This window comes from Telopea speciosissima, chromosome 3 (assembly GCF_018873765.1).
Source record: "Telopea speciosissima isolate NSW1024214 ecotype Mountain lineage chromosome 3, Tspe_v1, whole genome shotgun sequence".
Taxonomy (NCBI): domain Eukaryota; kingdom Viridiplantae; phylum Streptophyta; class Magnoliopsida; order Proteales; family Proteaceae; genus Telopea; species Telopea speciosissima.
Window position 1 is genome coordinate 34,474,142 of NC_057918.1, and position 16,227 is coordinate 34,490,368.

A 16,227-nucleotide genomic window follows, 5' to 3' on the forward strand; every position below is an offset into this window, starting at 1 on the left:
AATCTGAAAGGGGTGAGATTTTTCTTTTCATGGGAGATGGAATGGTCATTTCGCCCTTCCTATGTCTGGTGCAGGTGCCATTCAACCTTCTTTTATCTTATCTTATTTTAATTTGAGAGTTTCTTTGCACCAAAAAGAAAATAAAAGAATTGTGATTACCTAGGCTCCTAATAAATAAGGGAGAAGATTCTCTAAGCAAGTAATATAGAGGGGCGCACCAATGAGGTGCAATAAAATAGTATCATACATAGGAGGGAAGTCAGGTCAATTCATGTAAAAAGAGAGAAAGACACAAAGGTACTAACCCAATCCTAAGTGCTTAGAAAATGTTTTCCTATAAATTATTATTGATTTTGATTCATCTATTTTTAGAATCAGATAAGAATATATTTTATGCTCCAATTTATCCTTCAATGGTATAGATAACTCATGATGATACTAAGGTAGGGATGTAAATGGATAACCAAAAATCCAAATTCGATCTGCATCCTTATCCATTTAGGGACATCTGTATTCATTTAGAGATATCCAGAAAAAATCCGAATATTTCGATAAAAATTTGAATATTTAATAAAAAAAATTTAAGTAAAGTATGATCTTGAGGGTTTTTGAAGATTCACCAGGTTCTAGAATATGAGGAAAAGAGAATCATGATCTAAGAGATATGGATTGAGAATGAATTGTATCCGTTAGGGGGAGGAAGGTCCGGGTTACACAAGGCAGAGATGTAAACGCATGATCGAAAATCTGAATTCAATCCGCATCCGAATCCATTCAAATCAGTTCAGAGGTATCCGTATTCGACCAGAGAATATCCAGATCTGATTACATCGGATCCGTATCTGAGCCAAATCCGATCCGTTTACATGCCAATACTGCCAATACCAAGGTGGGGTAAATCACCTTCCCTACCCTTCAATTGTATTGATGAGTATTGACAAATACATTTTACCAAAAGAGGGGAAAAAAAATATTGGCAAATGGAAGATCCTTATAATTTAGTTTTTTTTTTTTTTTTTTCTTTTCTGGGGAAGAATTAACTCAGTATGGAAAAATAATTCAGTCTCAGTTCTCAACCTCGAAAACCCACAATTTGATTCCATTCACACTTATCAAGAAAAGCTTTACAGTCTTCACCCTTTCTTTATTTATTAATTTTACTTTTTTTTACTACTATTATTTTTTTTGTGTTAAGAGATTTGTTCACCCTTTATTAACAACACCAACATATGGTATTAAGCTCTCACCAACTATGGGCGCCTTAAAACAGAAGGAAGGAAGAGAGATAGCAGAAGCAATGGATCCTCAAGAATTCCAAGTTTTCCATGAGCAAATTACCAACTTTGGCTATCAAAGTTTTATCAATGAAAGCAACTATGATCATTTGATTGATCTCATTAGAGGAGAAAATGCAGAAGAACCCATCACCAGTTTCATTCCAAATTATGATGGTAATGAACTTATGTTTAATGGTGGTTTGGTTGATAACCATTTTCCTCCTTCTTCCATGCTTGGAGACATGTTTGATTTTAACTCAAATCCCAACTCTACTTTCAATTCATTACCACAATTTAGTGAAGAAGATGAGATAAGAGAAGATGAGAACGAAAACGATGGGTATAATTCCTCTGCAACTACAACAACTACATCGACGAAGAACGTAGATCGATCGAGAACTTTGATTTCTGAAAGACGTCGAAGGGGACGTATGAAGGAGAAGCTCTATGCATTGCGTTCTTTGGTTCCTAACATAACTAAGGTTAGTTTCCTTCTTATCTGTTATTGGTGAAGCTTGATCTCAGTCCAGAAAGTGTTGTGATGATTCTTCGGCGGACTGTTTCACCTTTGAAACCTGTCAGAATAGCCAAAAACTACAATCGCCGTTGATGTAGCCTTCTTTCTTGGGGGTGAACCATGTAAATATTGTCTTGTGCTTGTTTTTCTTCTGCAAAATCGCCATTCTGGGCGTTGTTTTTCTAACATTATCATGTGTTTTCTAATATGAGATGGGCAGATGGACAAGGCTTCTATTGTTGGAGATGCAGTGCTGTACGTGCAAGATTTGCAAATGGAAGCAAAGAAGTTAAAAGCTGAGATTTCTGGGTTAGAGTCATCTTTAAAAGGAGGAGTAGAGAGACTTCAAGATTTTGTTAATAAACCCAAGAAAATTCCAGAGTTTGATAAGAACCATTTAAGTTGCAGGAAGATAGTTCAGGTATATTCCAAATTCCAGATTTCCTTTTATTCATGAACGTATAAAAGTTGTTGCTTTAACTGGTTTGAATTATATTAGATGGATGTGTTCCAAGTGGAAGAGAGAAGTTATTATGTGAGGTTGGAATCTATTAAGGGAGAAGGGGTAGCTGTGGGTCTTCACAAGGCTCTTGAATCACTAACTTGTTTTGATGTTAAAGATTCCAATTTCAGCACTGTTTGTGAGAGATTGGTCTTGACATTTACACTCCATGTAAGCCTTTTCCTTTGTTTTATTACAAGATTTCTTGAATTAAAGAACAATTTCTCTTTCTCTTAATTCTCTTTCTAATCTCTGGGTATGTGATGATCACAATGGGACAAACTAACAGGTAAGAGAATGTGGAGAAGAGATGAACATGTCGACTTTGAAGATATGGGTTACAGGGGCTCTTCTCAACCAGGGATTTGAGTTCAAGACACCAATATAGCTAGCTCCTTCACACTACCCGGCCTGTATCTTCTCTTCTCAAGCAACCATGTCACTGATCTTCAGGATCATTATTATTATTATTTTTTTTTCCTGATTTGTCTCTCTCTCTTTCTGTAGCCTTGATCAATGTTGATTAATGACGATCAATATCAGTAGGATATTATTGTGATTTTGTGATTATTAATTTTGGGAGGACACACTGGACTCTACTATAATTTAAAGAAGGGGTTTTTTAGGGTAATCAAAACTTTGCTGATAAGAGTATGTAGAACACATAGATTCGGAATTACAAGTTTCTAGAAGGATGAGATTTTGGAACTTTCCTAGTTACTACCGGGGATCGCAGCCAAAGAAATAGAATCTCAAAGGGTATTTTAGAAAATACTAAAACCTAAGAGCAGGGTATTTGTGAACCCAAAGGGGAATTGAATTATTCCATTTCTTTAATTGCCGATCCGAGTAGTAGGAAAGTTCCTGCAACCCAAGTAGCAACAAAAAAATTTCCCTTCTAGAAGTTATGGAGTGGAAATTGGCTAATCCGTCAAGGACCGGGTTCTCTTGGCAAAGGAGTCAGCCAAACTGTTTTCCTTTCTTGAAATGAAAGTAAAAGTACACGATTCTAAATTTGATGCCAAAAAGGTGATATCTTGAATAATAGGGATCATCAAAATTGGATGATTGGTGCAGATACCACTGAAAAGAGAAGTTTGTACTTTGTTGTCAGATTCAACAATTAGATGGTCCAAAGTATCTTCAATAACTTGAAAGATGTTTGTCAAAAATGCCATTGCTTCGCCAATGAAAATAGTTGAAAACATAACTATTTCAAAAATAGCATGTAAAGGTCTACTATTGTCATGGAAAATAAACTCACTGCCTTTACTAGAGTTACCAGATGCTAATGATGCATCTATCGTATATATCTGTGTAACACTTAGAACAAGTGATATTAATTCACTGTGGCTACAATTTTGGAACCTCGATTTCCTACTAGTAGGTGAAGGTTTTACTTATTGTTTCGTGAGATAATACGTGTCCTTTTGCTTTCATAAATGCTCTTTCATGCTGTCATTTAGAATGTTTAGAAAAAAAATCATTGGAACAAAAAGTACACATGTCATCACATAATCACGCTTGCTCGGGAGCTGATCCGGTCTCCAATTTTTAAGATGAGATTGAATTGATTAGGATTGATGAGAAAAATATATAACCATGAAATAACTTGTACTTGAAAGCATGACCTTCCATTTAGATTCTTCCAATTTATTATTATAGAGAATCTAATCTAAGAAAAGTTGTTATAGCAAAAGGGTTGCAAAGTGAGAATTATATATTTTTTTTTCTCAAAGGGAGGGGTTCCCCATGCCACTCAGTGGAGAAGGAATCTCTTCCCCTCCCATCAATCCCGACATGGGAAATGGTTTTGTCAATAGAATCAATGGAGAGAGAATATCAATACAAAACCCACATGGTCAAATGTGAGAGGACTTCACCCCAAGGGGTCAGCTCGGTTGGAGAAAGCCCAACTCCTCAAATAAGAGGTCATGAGTTCAAACCACCTTGGGGCCTATCCGCCTCCTCCCTCCTCCCTCCTCCCTATTAAAGCTCTCCAATTCCAAAAAAAAAAATGAGAGAATTTCATAAAGGATCTCATACTATCAGCGTAGCGATCTTTATTCGAAGATGATGAAGCAAGAAAATAACGCAACCAGCCGGCTCCGGCAACTACGTATTTGAATTTTGAAGGTGTAAGAGACTAATCAAATTCTTAAAACTGTGGAGATGTAGGTGGTGAAGCAGCCAAGGTGGTCCTGAGAGTTTTCTTACCAGTTCCAACTCCCAACTCCTCTATTTGATACTTAGAATTGAAAATGGAAAAGAGTTGTTGGGAGGACGTTGAATGATATCATAGACATCCTTTAGCCTTTAGTTTAGGGCCTTAATAGGGCCTGATGTCATATGATGGAGTGATGGGGACCATCTATGCTCTTTTTTTTTAAAATTTATTATTTTTAAGGTTTATATTTTTTTTTCTTGGGAGAAATGAAGAGGTGGATAATCGAATCGTCCTATAAATACGTTAAATAAGGAGAGGGAGTGTGGGATCTGTGAGTGGGATGTGAGAGGATGTGTGCAAGAATCCGCACACAAGAGAGTCGTGGGCTTCCCTTTTCTTTTATTCTTTTTGACAATGGATCATCTATCCTATTCAGTTCAACATCATCTTGCGCTTTGCTTCGCAATTTGCATGCTTGGAATGGTACCCACCCGTTGACCCATTTGGTATACATTAGTAGAATTGGTTAATTAGTTATATATAGGATTCTACGTACACACTCTATCAGATATTGATTAATGGTGTCAACACTGATATTCTTTTTTCTCAATAAATATGTGGGTCTTTATAAATTCATCTTCTCATCCTTTCATTAGTGTGATTTCCAAATTTGGTGTCATGAAAAACCTTTGTCAGAATTATTTTATGCATAAACGTAATTTTTTGAGATCAATCAACGGAATCTTGTTCACATCCGTCACCACGTGTCTCCCATGATAAGAATTGTGGGATCCCCAAACATTTAATGGTCTAGAGATTTCATTCTTGACAAGTAAGAACAACTTAAGAGCTACCGTAAGATTGATCTTACTTGTATATTTGTTTCCAATCAATGCCTTTTTGAATAAATTTTGAAAGGGAAAAAGAAGCACACGACACCAGAGAGCAAATCTTATCATATGCTCTCTCACATAATGAGTCATGTAACCCTCATAGATACTCTCTCCCCTCTTCTGACCCATGTAAACCCCAAATGGATGATACTATTCTCTGCACTACCATTGGTATGGCATGTAGATTCCTCTCTACAATGACGTTACAGGAACACTCTCTCATTTTCTATTGAATAGGTTTTTCATGACAACCCCATTTAGTTTGGATAAGGCTATGTTGTTGTTGTTGTTGTTGTTGTTGTATTGACTAAGTTTTTCAAAGCCTTGATATTTCACCTATGTGGCTAACTCAATTAGTCACATCTGAAAGTCAACAATTGAACAGGGGATCCTAAGGCCCAACCTAGGTCCTTCGATCTTCCTCGCCGAATTTATCAAATTAAATCATTTACCCCAATGTAATGTTGTGCCCTCCCATATATGTTTATGCATTTCTTGGTAGTTTCATGCACCTATGTCAAATTCTTAGATTTTTAGATGATCAGTCACCATATGATGAACTCCATTTAGGTTGAAACTTGATGTGTGCAAGGGACAAAATTTTATATTAATCTAATATATATATTCTTTTGGCAAAAGTAGGCACCCAAATATGGCTTAGTTGTGCATATAGCCAAAATAGAAAATCTTCTCCCAATTCTTTTCCTTGTTTTTTGTGTTTTTTGTTGTGCCCTTTAACCCTAGTGCATGTCATTACATTGCTTACTCTTCATGCTTTCTCAATCATACAAAGGGAGACAAAAAGAAATATTTCCTTCACAATTTTCATTATTTCTAGGGTTGTATGTATGGAATCTTCAAAACTAATAAAAAAATGTTAAAACAAAAAAGATTTCAAGTGAGTATCTTGAGTAAGTACATATCAGTGACACTTACTTAAAAAGATACATATAAAGTTAGCAAAAGAATAATGTTGTAAAATTTGTAGAAACATGCATTAGTTTTGGCCTTATAAAAGCTCCTAAAGCCCTATTACGTTGGCCTTGAAAACAATAGGCATGATCTCTCAGGCTTCTTAAGCGCCATTGAAAGACACTAATCACATCGTCAGGTTTAAGTAATCAAGTTAGGTTGGATTGCTGAGCTCCTGATTCTTTTTACCAATCCATGTTTAGATCAAGTAAGGCTTTTCCTTTTCTCAAAAGCCACCCAATGAACTACTCAAAGAACTCGGGTTGGGTGACTTGCATTTCGTGTATGTTGTTATCAAAGTAGGTGAACTAAGAAGTTACTTTACTTTTTTTTTTTCTCATTGTTTTATGGTCCTTTGTTTTATTCTTAAAAATTATTTAATGTCGGGGTAATCTTGTCATTTCACATAATCAATGATAGTTTTTGAAAATGACATAATGATAAGTCATATTTGTTGCGTGTGAAAACCTCCGGTGCTTGGTTCGCCCGTGGATGAACCTGCAAAAACCAAGCAATGAGCGCAAGAGGGCCGGTGTGGCTCCGGCCTAGGACTCTCCGATGCTCAAGTCAGGTCTCCAACGCGACAGCGTAACTGCGTAGTAAAAAGCAAGATGCCGAATAGTGCTCCATACCTGGGTATTTATAGGGTAAGGAGGAGATGAGACGGTTGGAAGAGTCCTAGTATGGTAGGAGTCCTTCTTTCGGAAGGTTCTCTTGCGTAGAGCGGAGTGGAGAGTTATTTTCGGGGTCGGACTCTTATTAAGGTAAGAGTCCATGTGTGGTGCGATTCCGTGTCGCGCTGGGATCGTGGCTCGATCCTTATCCCGTGATTCTCGGGATGTGCTGACGTGGCCCGGAGATCCCCGGTGGGGGGCTATGAGAGCTTCAATGGAGGAGGGCTCGGCCTACGAGGTCGGCCCATGGGGTCGGCAATGGAGGCCGAGCTCGGGAGGTTGGTCTCGGCCATGAGCTCGGCTAGGTGTCTATGGCTGACCCGTATAATCTCGGCCTCAGCCACCGGCTAGCTCGCTCAAAACAGGCTTTGTCAGGTGACTTATTGGAAATGGGGTCGGCCCAATTTCCTGCTCGGCCCAACTCGGTTCTCGGACTGAGGTCGGGTCGGCCACGTGGTAGCCTCTGATAGGTGGGGTGTTTTATGCCTCATCACAGGCCCCCCCACTCATCAGGTGTCGGCTCGGTGTTGATGAGTGAAGTTTCTTGGGTGCTTTTCTGGAAGATTCTTGTGGTTGGGCCGAGATTATTTATTGCTGCGGATTTGACGTTGCACGATCTGACGGTTGGGTGTCCGTGCCACGTCAGCAGAGTCATTATGGCGGGCTCGGGAATTCGAAACGTCCTTTGATCTGGGCCGTTGGATCATGTTGATCTCTGGTCGGCCGTTGGATCAGTAAAACCCAAGGATTATAAATAGGCGACTCCTAACTATTCATTCTTCACTGCTCTAAGTTATTGACTTCTCGGCAAGTTTGGAACCGTCAACTCGGTAGATCTCGTCGTTTGCTTGCTCGTGATCGACTCGGCCGAAGCTTCGTTCGTGATCGACTCGGCCGTCGTTTCGTTCCCGCTCAGCTCTTCTTCAACCAGTAAGTCTTCTCCGCCCAGTATGTCAGTTGGTAGTAGTCCTATGGGCGAACTGCTCGCCAGGGCGGCAGAGGGCGCGAGTCCGAGCCGAGAACTCCCCGTCCGCTCTCCCACCATAGACCTGTTGGGCTCGACCTCAGACGAGCCCGATGTAGTGGAGCTTCGTCAGGCCGAGGTGGCCGAGCCCCCGTTACCCATGGAGTTTGACCACGCGGCCCAATCCACAGCAGCAGACCGGGCCGAGAACTCTGGGTCGTCCTCATCCGATGAGGAATCAAGTGAGGGAGATTCGTCCGAGATGGGGGTTGGCTCGGTAAGCTCGTCTACCGACGCCCCTGAGCCCGAGGAAGGCAGTGTCGGCACCGTTCCGAGCACGATCACGGAGGCCGACCTCGACTATCTGAGGACGACCTACGCCATCCCCGAGGACATTCAGCTCCGAGTTCCTAACCCCGGGGAGATGGCCTGCTTCATTAGGCCCGGCGAGGTGGCTCTGTACGAGACACCCTTCAAGTATGCGTTCAGGCTCCCCGTTCTCAGCCTGGTGGACCAGATCTTGGACCACTTCCATTTGTCTCCTGGTCAGCTGGTGCCGAACTCTTGGCTGGCCGTGTACGGCTTCTACGCTTTGTTCTGCGAGATGGGCCGAGGTGCGAGCGTGGCGCTTTTCTCTCGGCTCTTCTTCCTGAAGAAGTCTCCCGAGAAGGGGTGGTATTACTTCTGCCGCCGATCAGGGAAGAGTGCGGCTCTAGGCGGCCACAAATTTCTGGTCGGCACGCCGACCTTCAACAAGTATTGGAAGCCCCGTTTTTTCTTTGCTTCTATTCCCAACAGCCCTCTCCGAACCGAGTGGAAGGAGATGAACCTGAACTATGTAAATAGGGTACTACCCCTGACCGAGAACGAGATGACCTCGCTCGACCTGATCCCCCAGCGTCCGCCCTTCGATGTCCTCCAGCTTCAGGACGAGGGGTTTCTTCAGAGTTGGCATATAACCCCTGGTAGGAACCCTTGCCGAGCTTGTCTCTGTTGTCCGAGCCGACCCCTTTACTTAGTTTTCTTTTCTTTTTCTGACTCGTTTTTTTTATGTTTTCGGTTTCTCTTGCAGTGGTCGGTCACATTCCTCCAATGGACACAGCTCGGCTAAGGGCCGAGACCATCGCAGATAGGAAAAAGAAAAATGCCGAGAAGAAACCCCGGGGAGAGTCCTCCAAGGCCTCCAAGGGCAAGGCCGTGATGCCGGGACCGTCGGACGCGGTGGTCGGTCTGGAGGCCGAGAAGAACACGGGTCCAGCCAGGTCTCCGAGGAAAGGGAAAGGCCGAAAAGGCGAGAGGAGCCCGCCGAGAGATATCAAGCGTCAAAAGCTCTCGGTAAACCTGACGAGTGGCGGCCTTCCGCCCGTGGCCTCTCCCACCAACATCTCCCGATACATCCTGGGGAGGGCTTCGGCCAATAATGTCCCCGTGAGGCCGACCTGGCGCCTCTTTCCGGGGGACTCGGCCCTGACGTCGGCCGCTCACGCCAAGGAATGGCTTGATGCGGTCGGCTTCGCCGACAAGGAGAAGCTCGTCGACCCGAGCTCCTCTCCACCCTATTCCAAGATTTTAACATGGTAAGTTTTCTTGTCGGCTTTGTAATTAGATATGATCTGGTAATTTGTCTTGAATTTTGTTCTCATGCTTTTTTGTAGGGGTTCGCCAAAGCAGTGGAGACCATGCTCCGCTTCGAGCGGCTCCTGACCGAGAACTATTCTTTGGACGTCCAGTGCAAGAAGGCTTATCAGGATGCCCAGGATGCCGTTCAGAGGCGTCGGGAGACCCAAGAGAAGCTCACCGCTGCTGAGGCCGAAGTGGAGAGCTCTCAGGCCGAGGTGGCTAGGCAGAGAGAGAAGGTCCGGGCTCTGCAGGCTCGGCTCGCCGAGGTGAAGGAGAAGGCCAAGGAAGATCTGGCCACGGCTCGGAGCACGGCAGTCAGCGACTATCTCCAATCGGAGGAGTACGCCGATATCTGCCATGAGATCAGGAAGCCTCCCTTCACCGAGGGTTTTGAGGCAGGCCGAGCTGAACTTTTGGCCGAGATCAAGGCGGCGTACCCAGATCTCAATCTCTCCCATTTTGATGATGATGCGACTACCTTCGCAGGGGAGATGGGAGATGAGGAGGGAGCCGAGGTCACCCAAGCTCTGCCCCTTGAGGCACCTACTCCGGCCGACGTCCTCCCTCGGGGAGCTGGACCCCAAGACCCTGCTGCCGAGCCCAGTATCATGGATGCTTCCGAGGTCGCCTCCAAGTCCCACGCCGAGGAGACGGAGATGTAAAAATATATTTTTTTTTTTTTTTTTGTGGGGCCGAACTGCCCAATTTTGTAACCGTGCCGATCAGTCGGCTTACAATGAATAAAACAACCTATTTTTGCCAGAATTTGTCTAAGTATTTGAACTCGGCGCCCTCAGTATTCTTTTCCTTGCGTATTCTGTTTTGTTTGTGGCCAAGCTGCCGAGTCGTTTCACTAGCCGTGCTTAGGAACTCGTCTCTTTTTTATCCATGCCTCATGTGGTCGGCGGTTTCGGTCATACAACGCCTGAGGTCAATGTGATCCTCGCTTTGGTTGGTTAACTCGCCTTTCCCTTCGGTCCGATTGGAGAGGCTATCATATAAGCGGACTCGTGGCCGAGTATCCTTCCTGGCCGAGCCTAATGCCTTAGCTTAGTTTTGTACTTTGTTAGGTTCGGCCAAACAGGGATGTCGGCCCTTGAGAGGTCGGCCAGGTCAATGAGGACCGGTCTTACGACTCGGCTACCGACCTACGAGGGTCAGTCTTTGAGGTCGGCCTGGCCTATGAGGACCGGTCTTACGACTTGGCTGTTGACCTATGATGGTCGATCATTGATGTCGGCCTGGTCTAGGAGGACCGATCTTATGACTTGGCTGCCGACCTATGAGGGTCGGTCTTTGAGGTCGGCCAGGTCTATGAGGACCGGTCTTGCGACTTGGCTGCCGACCTACGAGGGTCGATCATTGATGTCGGCCTGGTCTATGAGGACCGGTCTTATGACTTGGCTGCCGACCTATGAGGGTCGGTCTTTGAGGTCGGCCAGGTCTATGAGGACCGGTCTTACGACTTGGCTGCCGACCTATGAGGGTCGGTCTTTGAGGTCGGCCAGGTCTATGAGGACCGGTCTTATGACTTGGCTGCCGACCTATGAGGGTCGGTCTTTGAGGTCGGCCAGGTCTATGAGGACCGGTCTTACGACTTCAACTTGGGAGCTTGCCAATACGTTAAGTGTTGGAGAAAAAGACTTTATTGAATCAAATGTCGGAACTGAAGCCGAATACAAGCATGCTCAATTATTGAAAAAACTTCTTCAAATTTTCCGAGTTCCAAGGTCTCGGTACCTTCTTGCCCCCCCGGAGACTATGTACGGGCCTTCCCAATTTGGTGCTAATTTTCCTTGTTGCTTCGGCTGGGATGCGCTGAGTTTTCTGAGAACAAGGTCCCCTTGACGGAAATGCCGCTCTTTGACTCTTGAATCATAGTAGCTTGCCGTCTTCTGTTTGTACGCCGCGTTCCGGAGTAGGGCATTTTCTCGGACTTCATCGAGGAAGTCAAGATTTGCTCTCAGCCCATCTTCATAGGTCTTCTCATCGAAGTTGAGCACTCGGTACGATGAGGCCATAACTTCAACCGGTGCGAGGGCTTCGGTCCCATAAGCGAGGCGAAATGGACTCTCCCCGGTTGGAGTTCTTACAGTCGTCCGATATGCCCATAGGACGCTTGGGAGTTCTTCCACCCATCTCCCCTTGGCCTCATCCAACCTTCTCTTAATGCCGGCGAGTAATGTTCGGTTGGACACTTCTACTTGTCCATTTGCTTGCGGATGAGCTACCGAGATGGGTCGAAAGTCAATGTGGAAGTGCTCGCAGAACTCTCGGAAGGCCAGGTTATTGAATTGCGTGCCATTATCAGTGATGAGAACTTTTGGTAGCCCGAACCGATAGATGACCTTATCTCGGAAAAATTTCTCCATGTTCTTCTCAGTGATGGTGGCAAGGGGCTCGGCCTCGACCCACTTGGTGAAGTAATCGATCGCTACTACTACGTATTTTCTGTTTCCCGATGCCGGGGTGAAATCTCCGAGAATGTCCATTCCCCACATAGCGAATGGGATTGGGCTCAGCATTGAGGTTAACTTTGTTGCTGGTCGGCTTGGGATTGGCGCGAACAGTTGGCACTTCTCACACGTCTTCACGTATCTCATGGCCTCTTCTTGCATTCTTGGCCAATAGAATCCTTGCCGAAGTATCTTGTATGCAAGAGCTCGGCCGCCCATGTGACTCCCGCATATTCCCTCATGCACCTCGGCTAATGCATACTCGGCCCCCTTCGGTCCGAGACATTGGAGAAGAGGGGCCGAGATTGCCCTTTTGTAGAGTACTCCGTCGATCATCGAGTACTTGGAAGCTCGGATCTTGACCTTCCTTGCTTCGTCTCGGTTCCCCGGGAGCAGGTCATTCTCCAAGTAGTTGACAATGGGGTCCAACCAGGTCGGCCCGTCCTCTTCAATGTGCTTTACGCTTTCTTCTTGTAAGGATGGCTTCTCCAATATTTCTATGTATACTGACCGGCTCAGGTATTGGAGGTCGGCCTCGGCCAACCTGGATAAGGAGTCCACCGCGGCATTCTCTTTTCTCGGTATTCGAGTCATCTCAAAGTGCTCGAACTCGGAGATCAGATCTTGGGCTCGGCCCAGGTATGCTATCATCCTTTCGTCTTTCGCCTCGTAGTCTCCGTTGACCTGGTTGACCACAAGTTGGGAGTCTCCTCGCACCTTCAACCGCTTTATGCCCATAACTTTGCTGACTCGAAGTCCAGCTACAAGGGCTTCATACTCAGCCTCGTTGTTCGAGGCGGGGAACTTGAACCTTAGGGCATATTGGACCAGAAAGCCTTCGGGGCTTACAAGTATTAGGCTGGCCCCGCTTCCTCCAGAGTTGCTTGAGCCGTCGACATTCATGGTCCAAATCGGGTCGGCCGTAGCCCCGACCTCCTCGACTGTCTTTTCTTCTCCGGCCTCATGTTCGAACCCGTGCATTCGGCGATGAAGTCGGCAAGGGCTTGTCCTTTTATCGCCGTCCTCGGTGCCGATAGCTTATATCGTATTCACTTAGCTCAACCGCCCAGAAATCAGCTGTCCCAAACGCCTGGTTTTTGCAATATCTTCTTGAGTGGCTGGTCGGTCAGTACCGTGATCGGATGAGCTTGGAAGTACGACCTTAGTTTCCTTGCAGCCATGACTAGAGCGAATGCTACCTTCTCGAACCCGGAATACCTTGTCTCGGCATCAACAAGAACGTGGCTGATATAGTATATCGGCCTTTGAGTTCGACTCTCTTCTCTGATCAACACCGCACTGACCGCTACGGGAGTGGCGGCTAAGTAGATTTGAAGCTCCTCTTTTGGTTCAGGTCGGCTGAGAAGAGGCGGGTTCTCCAAATATTTCTTCAGCTCTTCAAAAGCTTCCTGGCATTCGGACGACCAGATAAAGTCTTTTGGGTTCCGGATATTCTTTAGGGCCTTAAAGAATGGTAGGCACTTGTCGCCCGATCTCGACATGAATCGCGCCAACGCCGCCACACGTCCGTTTAGGCTCTGTACTTCTCGGATCGTCCTTGGAGGACTCATCTCTTGGATGGCTCTGATTTTTGCCGGATTGGCTTCGATGCCTCTGATAGAGACCATGAAGCCGAGGAACTTTCCCGAGGTTACGCCGAATGCACACTTGGCGGGATTCAGCTTCATCTGGTTCTTCCTCAATACGCCGAAGGCTTCTTCCAGGTCGGCCAAGTGGTGCTCGACCTTCAAACTTTTCACCAACATGTCGTCCACGTAGACTTCCATGTTCTTTCCGATCTGCCCACGGAATATATAGTTCACGAGGCGCTGGTATGTCGCTCCGGCGTTCTTCAGTCCAAACGGCATGACCTTGTAGCAGAAATTCTCTTGGTCAGTTAGGAAGGCCGTGTACAACTCGTCCTCCTCATGCATCATGATTTGGTTGTAGCCGGAGTACGCGTCCATGAAGCTCAGCATCTCGTGACCTGCCGTGGCGCCGATCAAGAGGTCGATCTGAGGTAATGGGTATTCATCTTTTGGGCAAGCCTTGTTGAGGTCGGTGTAGTCAACACACATTCTCCACTTCCCGTTCGGTTTAGGGACCATGACGACGTTAGCCAACCAGGTCGGGAATTTCTCCTCTCGGATGAATCCTGATCGGCGAAGCTTCTCCACCTCTTCTTTGATTGCAGTTTGTCGATCAAGTGCGTAGTTCCTTCTCTTCTGCCGGATTGGTTTTTGACCCGGATCCACATGGAGTCGGTGCTCGGCTATATGTCCGGTATGCTCGACATGTCGGTGACCAGCGAAGACATCGGCGTTCGCTTTAAGAAAACTCCGAGCCGCCTCCTTTGATCTTCATTTAGTAGTGATCCGAGCTGGACCACCTTTGCCGGGTCATCTTCGCCGAGATGAAGTGGGGTCAGGTCTTCCACGGGTCGTCCTCTTCTCTCGATAAGCTCATCCCGCTGATCTTCTGGGAGATGCTCGACGCACATGGCCATTCCTCGAACATTACCCTTGTTTTGCTTGACGAAAGTAGCGTAGCACTCTCGTGCCTTCTTCTGATCGCCTCGGACCTCGTCGACACCGTTCTCGGTGGGGAACTTTATTTCCAAGTGAGTCGGGGAGATGATGGCTTGGAGGGCGGTCAATGAAGGACGGCCGAGTATGGCATTGAAAGCCACTACCGACCGTACCACCATGAATTTGACTTGGATCGTCGCCTGGCATGGAGCTTGCCCAATTGTGACTAGTAGATCGATCGAGCCCTTGATGGTCGCGGCCGCTCCCGAGAACCCGTGAAGCGAGGTGCCTTCGGGCTTGAGCGCATCATCGCCGAAGCCAAATTGTCGGTACGCTTCTAGTGACATAAGGTCCACGGATGCGCCGGTATCGACCAATACACGGTGGACGGGCCTGTTCTCAATTTCTACCTGCACCACTAAAGCATCGTCATGAGGTAAACTTATACCTTCGAGGTCGGCTTCGGTGAAGGAGATCGTCACCGCCGGCTTGAGTTTCTTGGCGGGCATCTCGGCTACTCCGATGAAGCGAGCGTTTGCCTTAGCCTTTCGAGTACTCTCTTGCCCGGGCCCTCCGAGGATAGTGTATATGGGGGCTCCCTTGTCATTGCTCGGCCCGGATCCGTCCTCCTTCTTCTTGGCTCGGACCTTGTCATCGTCTCTTTCAACTCGCCTGTTTTCGGCCCTAGGCTCGGCTCTTCTTTGATCTCGGTCATCAGGCCGCCGACCTCCACGATCTTCTCGGCCTCCTTTGACATATCGCTTCAAGTGGCCCGCTTTTATCAGCTCTTCGATTTCTCTTTTCAGCTGATAACAATCTTTGGTGTCGTGACCGGTGTCCTTGTGGAACTGGCAATATTTGTTGGGATTCCGAGATGACCCCGCTTGCATCCGTCGGGGTCGACGGATGTACCCCCCATCTTGTATTTGCATCAGGATCTCCTTGCGAGACGCATTCAGTGGCGTGTAGTCGGGGCTCCGAGCTCGATCCGACCTGTCAGCTCGGCGATCCGTCCTTGGCCTTTTGTCTTCCCTTCTATCGTCTGTTGTCGGCCTTTTCTTGTCGATACGACCTTCGTTGCCCTTCCGGGCTTGGAGGACCTCGGCCATATTTGCGAACTCGTTGCACCTCTCCAAGAGCTCGGCCAGGTTTTTTGTCGGCTTCCGGGCCAAGTCCTTGATAAGGTCCATGTCGGCCAATCCGTTGCTCATAGCCGTATGGGCCGTGGCCTCATCCAAATCCTTGATGTCCAAGGATTCCTTGTTGAAGCGGGAGACGAATGCTCGGATCGACTCGTCGGGCCTTTGCTTCACGCTGAGGAGGTTGACCGTGGTCTTCTTATGTTTCATACTACTCTGGAAGCGCGTGACAAAGGCTCGGCAGAGTTGAGCGAAGCTTTTTATGGAATTCGACGGCAACCAGGAGAACCATGAGGTCGCCGCGCCCTTGAGGGATGCAGGGAAGGCTCGGCAAGAGACGATCTCGGTTCCCCCGTACATGGTCATCATCGCATTAAAGTAGTTGATGTGATCTGTCGGGTCGGTCGTCCCGTCGTATCGGTCGAACGGGGGAGGTTTGAAACCATTGGGTAGCGGCGCGGTCATGATCTCGGGAGGATACGGGTGACGCCCGACCAAAGAGTAGGCATCCGGGGTCG

The 16,227-nt window shown here is 46.6% G+C and overlaps 1 protein-coding gene across 1 annotated transcript; it reads left to right on the forward strand.

Annotated features, from left to right (window-relative positions):
- The first annotated feature begins 1,262 nt into the window (after positions 1–1,262).
- LOC122655109 (transcription factor FER-LIKE IRON DEFICIENCY-INDUCED TRANSCRIPTION FACTOR-like) lies at positions 1,263–2,684 on the forward strand. Its single transcript, XM_043849344.1, has 4 exons — positions 1,263–1,759; positions 2,015–2,215; positions 2,294–2,467; positions 2,586–2,684. The coding sequence occupies exons 1-4, from the start codon at positions 1,298–1,300 to the stop codon at positions 2,682–2,684; spliced, it is 936 nt and encodes a 311-aa protein (XP_043705279.1). The 5' UTR covers positions 1,263–1,297.
- Positions 2,685–16,227: the final 13,543 nt, after the last annotated feature.

Coding starts and splice junctions, on each gene's coding strand:
- LOC122655109 (XM_043849344.1), top strand. CDS start 1,298: ATGGATCCTCAAGAATTCCAAGTTTTCCATGAGCAAATTACCAACTTT. Junction 1,760..2,014: donor TGGTTCCTAACATAACTAAG/GTTAGTTTCCTT, acceptor TGAGATGGGCAG/ATGGACAAGGCTTCTATTGT. Junction 2,468..2,585: donor TCTTGACATTTACACTCCAT/GTAAGCCTTTTC, acceptor ACAAACTAACAG/GTAAGAGAATGTGGAGAAGA.